Source organism: Helianthus annuus, chromosome 5 (genome assembly GCF_002127325.2).
Source record: "Helianthus annuus cultivar XRQ/B chromosome 5, HanXRQr2.0-SUNRISE, whole genome shotgun sequence".
NCBI classification, from domain to species: domain Eukaryota; kingdom Viridiplantae; phylum Streptophyta; class Magnoliopsida; order Asterales; family Asteraceae; genus Helianthus; species Helianthus annuus.
The window spans coordinates 79,596,257-79,608,325 of NC_035437.2; the positions used below are offsets into that span (position 1 = coordinate 79,596,257).

General features: G+C 44.2%; 1 protein-coding gene across 1 annotated transcript; it reads left to right on the plus strand.

Annotated features, from left to right (window-relative positions):
• The first annotated feature begins 11,358 nt into the window (after window positions 1-11,358).
• On the plus strand, window positions 11,359-11,811 carry LOC110943256. The gene has a single exon (XM_022185006.1). The coding sequence runs from the start codon at window positions 11,359-11,361 to the stop codon at window positions 11,809-11,811; it is 453 nt and encodes a 150-aa protein (XP_022040698.1).
• Window positions 11,812-12,069: the final 258 nt, after the last annotated feature.

Below are 12,069 nucleotides of genomic sequence, written 5' to 3' on the forward strand. Positions count from 1 at the left end.
TCAGAGCCATTGGTTATAGAGAACTTGGTTTTAATATGGGAAAACGTTTTTATTAAAACCAGACTATAACCAGAACAGTGCTCTCAACGATCCACAACGACGCTTCGCTCCACGTGCAAGACTCAACATCCTAGGTAATAAGGTTTATGTTTATTACCTGCTTGCTAGAACTGCATAGAACTTTGCTCGTAGTATGCTTAGATTTCAATGCTCGTTACTTGTTATTGCTTGAGAACACTTGCATGCTTACTCTCTTCTGTCATCGCACTATTCGCGAACCACTCTAACTTATGACACTTTTGCTATGAATATCATGGCTGGACGTATTAACATGACACAAGCCCAGTTGACGGCTTTCGTTACTGAACAAGTTGCTGCGACACTTGCAGCTGCAAACGCAGGAGGTACACCCTGCAGTCGTAACTCATCCTAGGATCTTTAGAATTCTATTCTTACACATTAGGTCAACACGTTCAGCAACCTGTGTGTACCTTCAAGAACTTCATGGATTGTCGTCCTAGCACGTTCAGTGGCACGGAGGGAGCGGTTGGACTCCTCCACTGGTTTGAAAAGCTCGAGTCTGTGTTGGAGATGTGTGAATGCCCTGAGGCTCGCAGGGTGAAATACGCCACTGGTACATTGGAAGGAATCGCGTTAACTTGGTGGAACGCGCAAGTGCAGATCTTAGGGTTGGCAGCTGCTAACGCCACCCCTTGGAATGATTTCAAGGAATTGATCAAAAGGGAATACTGCACTCGGGAAGACATTCATAAGCTGGAAGATGAACTTTATCATTTGAAAATGACTGGGTTAGAAATCGAAGCTTATACCAAAAGGTCAAATGAGCTGGCCGTGCTATGTCCAACTATGGTGGACCCTCCAATCAAGCGCATTGAGTTGTACCTCAAGGGATTAGCGCCAGAGATACAGAGCCATGTGACATCGGCTAATCTTGATAATATCCAGGCTATTCATCGCCTCGCTCATCGCATCACAGATCAGGCAGTGGATCAGAACAGACTGCCTAAACGTATCAGCGCTACTGCTACCGCTACTACGTCTGCTACACTTGCTACTCCCAGTGACAACAAGAGAAAATGGGATGGGGATTCCAGCAAGGGATCAGCTTCAGTTCAGTCACAGGTTCAGCAGCGAAAGACTGACAGTTATCAGAGTCCTAGTCAGCACTCTTCAGGCAGTCACAGGCAGGGCGGATATCGAGGGAATCTTCCAAGGTGTAACAACTGTAACAGACACCACAGTGGCCAGTGTAACAAGGGTCGCTGTCAAAGATGCCTCAAGATGGGTCATGAGGCCAAGGATTGTAGGAGCCCACGGCCCGCGAACCAGAATCAGCAGCAGCCAGAAGCGCAGCAGAATCAGCAACAGGGCAACAAGGGGTGTTTTCATTGCGGCGCAGAAGGGCACTTCAAAAGGCACTGTCCTTAGCTAAACAGGAACCAGAACAACAACAACAATAACAACAATCAGGAAAATGGCAACAACAACAACAACGGTGGGAACTACAACGGCAACGAAGCAAGGGGTCGTGCATTTGTGTTGGGGCAGGGTGATGCCAGAAATGATCCCAACGTAGTTATGGGTAAGTTTCTTCTCGACGATATTTATGTTACTGTTTTGTTTGATTCGGGTGCGGATACGAGTTATATGTCTTTGAAAATGAGTAAATTGTTAAAACGTGCACCAACACCCCTAAACACCAAACATGTCGTAGAACTAGCAAATGGTAAGAGTGTAGAAGCCACGCATGTAGTCAAGGGTTGTAACATCGTTCTAGCGGGCCAGATCTTCTCGATTGATCTTATTCCAATAGTTCTGGGTAGTTTCGACATCGTCATTGGTATGGATTGGTTATCCAAGCAACAGGCAGAGATTCTATGTAAAGAGAAGATTATTCGCATTCCTCGTTCGGGTAAGGAACCTCTCGAAGTTCAAGGCGACAAGAGTGGTGCTGTGGTTGGCATCATCTCTTTCTTGAAGGCTCAGAAATGTTTACGAAAGAGTCATACTGCCATTTTGGCACTTGTTACTGATGCATCGGCGAAAGAGAAAAGAATAGAGGATATTCCAGTTGTACGCGAATTTCCTCAAGTGTTTCCTGAAGATTTACCTGGTCTACCGCCTCATCGCCAGGTCAAATTTCAAGTCGAGCTAGCTCCAGGAGCAGCACCTATAGCTCGCGCACCGTATCGTTTGGCTCCAACTGAACTGGAAGAACTGTCAAAGCAACTACAAGAGCTCTTGGATAAGGGCTTCATTCGTCCAAGCTCTTCACCTTGGGGAGCTCCAGTACTATTTGTGAAAAGAAGGATGGCACTTTCAGAATGTGCATAGACTACCGCGAACTGAACAAGGTCACAGTGAAGAACCGTTATCCTCTTCCTCGTATTGACGACTTGTTCGACCAGTTGCAAGGGTCGAGCTACTACTCCAAGATTGATCTGAGGTCAGGGTATCATCAGCTGAGAGTCCGGGATGAGGACGTCTCCAAGACAGCATTCAGAACTCGCTACGGACACTACGAGTTTCTAGTCATGCCATTTGGGCTGACGAACGCGCCTGCAGTTTTCATGGATCTTATGAACAGGGTGTGCAAACCCTATCTTGACAAGTTCGTCATTGTCTTCATCGACGACATTCTGATCTACTCCAAGAGTCAGGAGGAACACGAGCAGCACTTACGTCTTATCTTGGAACTTCTTCGAAAGGAACAACTGTACGCCAAGTTTTCAAAATGCGACTTCTGGCTTCGTGAAGTCCACTTCTTAGGCCATGTGGTGAACAGGGATGGGATTCATGTCGATCCATCCAAGGTAGATTCGATCAGGAACTGGCCTGCACCGCGTACACCAACAGAAATACGCCAATTCTTGGGTTTGGCGGGGTATTACAGACGATTCATTAAAGACTTCTCCAAGATTGCACAACCGCTTACTCTACTGACACAGAAGGGTGTCACCTACCGTTGGGGAGATTCCCAGGAAACGGCTTTTCAGTACCTGAAGGATAGACTATGCAGCGCACCTATCCTCTCATTTCCAGAAGGCACGGATGATTTTGTGGTTTATTGTGACGCATTGATACAGGGGCTTGGTTGTGTATTGATGCAGCGGGATAAAGTTATTGCCTACGCTTCTCGACAACTCAAAGTTCATGAACGGAACTACACGACGCACGATTTAGAGCTGGGAGCTGTTGTTTTTGCGCTTAAAATATGGCGACACTACCTGTACGGTACCAAGTGCACTATTTACACCGATCACAGGAGTCTCGAGCATATCTTCAAGCAGAAGGAATTGAACATGCGTCAACGACGATGGGTCGAGTTACTTAATGATTATGAATGCGCCATCAAGTACCATCCAGGCAAGGCCAATGTTGTGGCTGACGCCCTCAGTCGGAAAGACACCTTACCTAGGCGTGTACGAGCCTTGCAGCTTACCATTCAGTCTAGTCTTCCTGCACAAATACGAACTGCTCAGATGGAAGCATTAAAGCCCGAAAACGTCAAAGCTGAAGCTTTACGTGGCTCAAGGCAACGATTAGAACAAAAGGAAGACGGCGCCTACTATGTAACGGGACGTATTTGGGTTCCACTATATGGTGGTTTACGAGAACTTGTGATGGATGAAGCTCATAAGTCTCGCTATTCGGTACATCCAGGTTCGGATAAAATGTACCACGGCATCAAAACTACATATTGGTGGCCTAGCATGAAGGCCCACATTGCTACTTACGTCGGCAAGTGTTTGACATGTGCAAAAGTCAAAGTGGAGTATCAGAAACCAGCGGGCCTACTTCAGTAACCCAAGATACCGCAATGGAAATGAGAAGAAATCTCCATGGATTTTGTTACAGGCCTACCCAGATCCCAGCGCGGGAACGATACTATTTGGGTGATCGTTGATCGACTCACGAAGTCTGCTCATTTCTTGGCTATCAAAGAAACGGATAAGTTCTCCACTCTAGCAGACATATATCTCAAAGAAGTTGTTTCTAGGCACGGGGTGCCAACCTCTATTATTTCGGATCGGGATGCACGATTCACCTCAGAACTGTGGCAAGCGATGCACAAATCTTTTGGCTCTCGGTTAGACATGAGCACAGCATATCATCCTCAGACGGATGGGCAGTCTGAGCGAACGATCCAGACTCTTGAAGACATGCTTCGGGCATGTGTTATTGATTTTGGCAACGGCTGGGAAAAGCATCTCCCTTTGGTGGAGTTTTCGTAAAATAACAGTTATCACACCAGCATACAAGCCGCTCCATTCGAGGCATTGTACGGACGTAAATGCCGGTCACCTCTCTGTTGGGCAGAGGTGGGGGATAGTCAGATCACGGGTCCAGAGATTGTAGTGGACGCCATGGAAAAGATTGCACAGATACGACAACGCATGACGGCAGCACACGACCGTCAGAAAGCCTACGCGGACAAGCGTAGGAAGCCTTTGGAATTTCAGGTCGGGGACCGGGTTTTACTTAAAGTCTCACCCTGGAAGGGTGTGGTTCGTTTTGGCATACGGGGCAAACTAAATCCGCGGTATGTCGGACCGTTTGAGATCATTGAGAAAATAGGCAAAGTGGCCTACAAGCTAAACCTACCAGCTGAACTCGGTGCAGTTCACAACGTATTTCACGTGTCGAATCTGAAGAAGTGCCTGTCAGATGAGACCCTCATAGTTCCTTTTAAGGAACTCACTATCGACGAGCGGTTGCAGTTCGTCGAGGAGCCAGTTGAAATCACGGACCGGGATGTTAAGGTCCTCAAAAGCAAGAGAATCCCTCTTGTTCGAGTTTGTTGGAACACCCGACGTGGCCCAGAGTACACCTGGGAACGCGAAGACCAAATGAAAGAAAAGTACCCCCAGTTATTCGGAACCAATGCAACCACTACTGAGACTGAAGCTACTACTGCGGAATTTCGGGACAAAATTCCAAATCAACGGGGGGATGATGTGACACCCCAGGAAAACCAGTAAATGATACAACTCACCTAGCTTCCTCAGTAACCGCATGGTAAATTTCGGGACGAAATTTCTTTCAAGTTGGGGATAATGTGACAACTCGAATTTCCAAGACTTCTATTTCGCATTTATTGCACGTTCATTTATTGTTTAGTTGTGTTTGCACAATTAGTTGCTATGGAATTATATACGTTTTGATGCAATGAATCGTATTGTGTGATTGTGCATGGTTGTTGTTAATTGTGAAAGACTTGGTAAATATATGAACTTGGTGGTGAAACTATGAAATTGTTATGAGACGGTGTGCATGTGTAAAATATGATACTTAGGGAGGTAGAGGGTAATTAGTGAAATCCTAGAGATTCTTAACCCTAATCCCTTGTTCACTAATCATTTTCACAAGAAACCAAAGCACGTACTTCACATTCTCTGGCAATCATCACCATCATCATTGGCAAGACATTCATCACTTTTGTTTCCACATTTTCTCTAGAATCATTCAAGGTAATTGTTCATTGATCATTGTAACACTTGTAAACCCTAATTGATTTCTTGATTATTGTCAATCTTTAATTCTTGATGATGTGTTCATGAAAACCCTAGTTCTTCATATAATATTCTGTGGTTTTTGATTTGATTCTGATTATGATGATAATGATATTGAATAGTGGTTTAGTCGATTGCCTGGTGATTAGGAATACATGATTGATTGGATGATTGGATAATGGAATTGAGGCTAGACAGATACTATATAATTAGGGTTTTCTTAGTCAAGAAATATGAAAACGCAACTGTTTCGATGCAAAGAACGAATGATTGAGATGCTTCTCGGAGTTTTGTGAATGAATGTAATTGTCTGAGTTTTGTTATAAGATGTGCTTAGTCGAGTTTTATAACACAATGAAGTCCGACCTTTTAAGAAGCTTTGTATCCGAGTTTTGTTGCTTATATACATGTTGCCCAATGATCATTATAAGAACTCAATGACCGACTTTTGTATGGGGTGTGATGTCTGAGTTTTAACCCTGGCCACATTGTCCGAGTTTGTGGGATAACCACTTTGTCCGAATTTAAAACAAACACAAGGTGGTCCGAGTTTAATGCCACACTTTGTGTCCGACTTTTAGTGATATGTAGAGTGGTCCGAGTTTTTGGATAAGGGACCACCTTGTCCGAATTTTATGAAGGGGAAACCCCCCCCCCACATGGTCCGAGTTTAGTAGGGCTTCCCCTTGGTCCGACTTTGTGACCCTTGCCCTATGTGGTCCGACTTTCAAAACATGGAAGCCCCCCCCCCCTCATCTCTTGTCCGACTTTTGTGAAGGGATACCCCCTTGGTCCGAATTCTTGCATGCTTTGTATCTAATGTCTGAGTTTACTGTTTGCACACAAGATCCTACTTTTTGTTGATGAGTTGTCTGAGCTCTTGATTCCATGTGTGATTTGAATTATAGTATTATTGCATGCTCTGAACTCTGATAATACTTGAAAAGACAGAGTGCATTAGGATGCCAAGATCAGAATCCTGTATGATTATATGTGATTATATGATAATGTACATTACTGGATGGTATTGTATGCATGAACAACCTTTATTATAACATTCGGTACACGATAATCACACCGAACACGGTTGCTTGAAAATCAAAGACTCGTAAACCCTAATTTGGATGCAAACACTTACATCGTATCATGTGCAATATATCATAGGTCGTGTGTAACGGACTTAGACATTTACTAAACCTTAGAAGCAATAACATACCGAGCAAACCAAGGTGAGTTCACACCCTTACTAAGGCATGGGATTCCCAGGGTTGGGAATGGGATTGAAGGAATAAGGTTGAATAGATTCATACTGACACTACCACTAGACTACCATACCAGCGTCCTCGGTTGTGCAGGACACATACGTAAACCTACTTATGCTTATACTACTTATTGTCCTCGGTTGTGCAGGACACATGCGTAAAGCCCACATATGCATATGCTTCTTACTGTCCTCGGTTGTGCAGGACCCCTACGTAAAATCTACGTATACTTATACTTACTACTATCCTCGGTTGTGAAGGATACTCACGTAAAACCTACGTGTATTTATACTTACTACTATCCTCGGTTGTGAAGGATACTTACGTAAACCTACGTAAAGCTTGTACGTACTACTGTTCTCGGTTGTGAAGAACACTTATGGTTACGAATAGTCTAGTGGTTATACAACATGGGAAGCCCCCACCAATAGAACATACTATCGGCCCAGTAGAGCCACATGTTACAAACAAACTTACTATTACGCATTTACTTTCTGTGAACTCGCTCAACTAGTTGTTGATCCTCTGTTACATGCCTTGCAGTTCGTTAGATACATGGAGCTTGCACAGGGAGGAGCTGGTCATTGTGGGCTTGGATCGTTATCATCTTGTTAAACACTTATGACATTTGATACTTTATTATGATCGGTTTTATTCATACGCTTCCGCTAAACAGTGATAACTTACTTATGTTTTGGTACACCTTTCATATGGATTTGGTTTGGTTTAATGGCAATTACTTTTACTATATTTATATTGTTCTATATGATTGGTGGCTTGATCCTGGTCAGTCACGCTCCCAAGCGGTGATACTCCGCAGGTGGATTTTGGGGGTGTGACATTTCCTCTCATGTTTCCTCTTTTTAGCATGCCTCCTCGACGTGAAAACCCGTTAACAAATGCCGAGATGGCAGATATTCTGGCACAGCACATGGCTGCCGCTCTCCTAAGCATTATAGCTCAAGTGAACCAAGCCAATAACAATCAGAATGCTCCTTGTAACTTCAAGAGTTTTAATTCGGCTAAACCACTCAAGTTCAGTGGTACCGAAGGGGCAACTGGGCTCCTTCAATGGTTCGAGAGCATCGAGAGTACATTCCGCCACGTTTTGTGTCCTGAGAATCGGAAGGTCGAGTTTGCTTCGAGCGTGTTTCAGAAGAGGGCGCTTACATGGTGGAACGGGGTTATGAGAGACCGTGGTGCTGAAGTTGCTTTGGCACAAACATGGGCTGAACTAAGAACTCTTATGATGAGGGAGTTTTGTCCTCGTCATGAGCTGCGAGCGTTGGAGAGGGAGTTTGAAGATTTAAAACAGGAAAGTGGTGAGCACAGGGCATATACTGACAGATATGAGGAGTTAAGCTTACTTTGCCCAACAATGGTTACCCCACTCGATAAGGCTATCGAGAGATACATCGATGGTCTACCTGACTCCGTGCAAGACATCGTAACTGGTAGTAATCCTACCACTATCCGTCAGGCGATCGAGCTATCTGCGACGTTGACTGAGTCGCAAATTCGAAAGGGTAAGTTGCACAGAAAGGGTGACAAGAAGGGTAAGAAGCAGGAATCTGACAAGAAGGATAGCAAGAAAGGTAAAAACAAGAAGGGAAATGATGCGGGTTCCTCAAAGGGTTCTAGGAAGCGAAAGGCTTACCAAAACTATGCCGTTACTGCACAGGCTCAAGCTGCACAAAATCATCCTGCGCAACAACCTGCCAAGAGGCCTTATCTTGGCAATGCACCTTTGTGCAACAGGTGTAACGGCCATCACGTACCACACCTTCAGTGTCGTCATTGCACCAACTGTGGAGAAATGGTCATCTTGCTGCTACATGCCGTATTCCGGTCAACCAGAATCAGGCAGTTCAGAACCCAGCTCAACAAGTTGCTCAGCCTCCTGATCAGCAACAAGGTCAGGCTGCACGACCTCACTTCCCACCAGGATCTTATTATAACTGTGGGGATCTGACCCACTACCGTAACCAGGGTCCAAGATTGGTGAATGCGAATCCAGTTTAGGCTCAGGCTCGTGGACGAGCTTTCAACATGAATGCACAAGAGGCGCAAGCAGACAATGATGTGGTGAACGGTACGTTCTTTGTTAATAATCAACCTGCATCTGTTCTTTTTGATTCAGGGGCCGATAAGAGTTTTGTGTCGTTGTCTTTTGAGCCATTGCTTCGCGTGTCTAGAACGAAACTAGGTAACCCTTTGACAGTCGAAGTTGCGAGTGGTGAACCCATTGTTCTTGATTCTGTTCTTCGCAACTGCCAGTTGAACCTTAACGACTACCTCTTTCCTATTGACCTCACGCCTATGCAACTTGGAAGCTTCGACATTATTGTGGGTATGGATTGGTTAGCCAAGCATCGCGCAGAGGTAGTTTGTTTTGAGAAGATCGTTCGTGTGCTGCTTTCGTCAGGTGAGATACTACAGGTTCATGGTGAAAAACCTGCTAGTAGCCTCAAGCTTATATCTTGTTTTCAAGCTCGGAAGTATCTGCGAAAGAATTATGTTGCCTTCTTGGCACATGTTACAACAGATAAGGGCAAAGGTAAGTCTATTCAAGATATCCCAGTTGTTCGGGATTATCCGGAGCTGTTTCCTGAAGAGTTACCTGGTCTACCCCCATCATGCCAAGTCAAGTTCCGTATTGATCTTGTACCTGGTGCAAATCCTATTGCCAGAGCTCCATATCGTCTTGCACTGTCTGAGATGCAAGAGTTGTCTAAGCAACTTCAGGAGCTTTCTGATAAAGGTTTCATTCGTCCTAGCTTTTCACCTTGGGGTCCTCCCGTTCTTTTTGTCAAGAAGAAGGATGGATCTTTCAGAATGTGCATCGATTATCGTGAGTTGAATAAGCTTACCATCAAGAATCGATACCCCCTACCTCGCATTGATGATCTCTTTGACCAGTTACAGGGTGCTACTTGCTTTTCGAAGATCGATCTTCGTTCTGGGTATCATCAACTTCGTGTGCATGAAGAAGATATTCCCAAGACAGCATTCCGCACTCGATATGGGCATTATGAGTTCACAGTCATGCCATTCGGTTTGACCAATGCTCCTGCTGTTTTCATGGACTTGATGAATAGGGCCTGCAACCCTTATCTGGATAAGTTCATCATCGTTTTTATTGATGACATCTTGATTTACTCTAAGACGCAAGCTGATCACGAGCAACATCTTCGTCTTACCCTGGAACTCCTAAAGAAAGAGCAACTTTTTGCCAAATTCTCCAAGTGCGAATTTTGGCTTAAGGAAGTTCAATTTTTAGGACATATTGTCAACGAACAAGGTATTCATGTAGATCCCTCCAAGATCAGTGCGATTAAGGATTGGGATATGTTTGTGTTTTGCATTGTTTGTCTACTAGATGTCGAGTCATGATGTATAGTAGACTAGGTCTTTGGGGTTTTATAGGTCTTTGGATTTGTTTTGTTTTACATATATGGGGCATGTCCTGTATATGAACTAGTGTGGAACACATCCTCACTACTTGTACTTTATTGCGGTTGCATTTTAATAGAATCACCGGGGTAACCCTTTACCCAAAAAAGATTAAGAATTGGGATACGCCTACTACTCCTACTGAGGTTCGTTCCATTCTTGGTCTTGCGGGTTATTACCGCCGCTTCATTGAGAACTTCTCGAAGATTGTAGTTCCTCTAACTGCTCTAACTCAGAAGAACAAACCCTTTGAATGGGGATTTAAGCAAGAAGAAGCGTTTCAGACCTTGAAGCAGAAGTTTTGTGACGCACCTATTCTGACTTTGCCTGAGGGCAATGATGATTTCGTCGTTTATTGCGATGCATCAAAATTAGGTCTTGGCTGTGTTCTGATGCAAAGGAACAAAGTCATAGCCTACGCATCAAGGCAGTTGAAGGTGCATGAGAGAAACTACACCACTCATGATCTTGAGTTGGGTGTAGTTGTTTTCGCTCTCAAAATCTGGAGACACTATTTGTATGGCACAAAATGTGTGGTTTTCGCTGACCACAAGAGTCTTCAGCATATCTTCAATCAGAAAGAACTCAACATGAGGCAAAGACGTTGGGTCGAACTTCTAAACGACTATGACTGCGAAATTCGCTACCACCCAGGTAAAGCGAATGTTGTGGCTGACGCATTGAGTCGTAAGGAACGTACTAAGCTTCATTGTGTTCATGTTCAATCTGATATTCAAGCTCGATCTGATATTCAAGCACGCATTTCTCAGGCTCAACATGCTTGTGTTTCACAAGACTTGATGGGTAAGGAATTACCCTATCACATTAAGCCTGATCTTGTGTTGAAAGATGATGGATCATATTACTTCATGGACCGTTTGTGGGTCCCAAGCCAAGATGATCTTCGCACTTTGATTATTGACCGATTTTGCTGGAAAGATTTGGAAGGTAACCTTCAAGACTTTAGTTCTTGGGAAGTGTGGAATTATTTACGAAATTGATGTCAAAGGGTAACATGGGCCTCCTCAGTTTGGTTCAGTCAATGTATCCCCCGACACTCTTTTCACTTGTGGTTGGTTGTAAAGAATAAGTTGAAAACTCAAGACAGGATGGCCGTTTGGGAAGCGGGTAGTGAAACTAATCTACGGCTTATGTGCTGCCCGCTTTGCAAGTATGATCGTGACTCAAGGAACCACCTCTTCTTTCAATGTGTATATGCTTCAGAAGTTTGGAGGAAGGTCAAAAGCTTGGTTGATATGGAAGATGTTACGGACTCATGGGATTCTATCTTACAATGGATGGATCTTAATGCTCATTCTAGAACTGCGGAGAGTATTATTTGCAGGATTGTGGTTGCGGCCTCAACTTACTTTGTTTGGCAGGAAAGGAACAGTAGATTATTTAATCAGAATCAGCGAAGTGCTTCTGTACTTGCAAAGGTTATCATAGACACTGTTCGGCTCAAAATAATGGGGTTCCGGTTTGGTAGATGTCCGAAGCAGCAGAAGATCTTGGACAGGTGGCTGATCTCGAAGAAGAACATGGTTGCTGATCCCGGCTAGAGCGTCTTTCCTAGTTTTTGGCATTTTGGCGTGTTTGTTGTTAGGCTGTGATTGTTTCTCTTGTTTTCTGGTTTTGGTTGTGACTGTAGTCGTGTTTGGTTTGTTTGTTGTCCTAGTCTTGGTTTGTCAAGACTAGTAGTGTGTATCGGTGTCATGATGCACCCTGTTTCTTTATTTGATTGATATAAAATTTCACCGGGGTAACCCTTTACCCAAAAAAAAAAAAAAAAAAAAATGGATGAAGCCCATAACTCTCGT

What these genes read in the sequence shown, in the direction of transcription:
- LOC110943256 (XM_022185006.1), top strand. Translation starts at nt 11,359, where the DNA reads ATGGCCGTTTGGGAAGCGGGTAGTGAAACTAATCTACGGCTTATGTGC.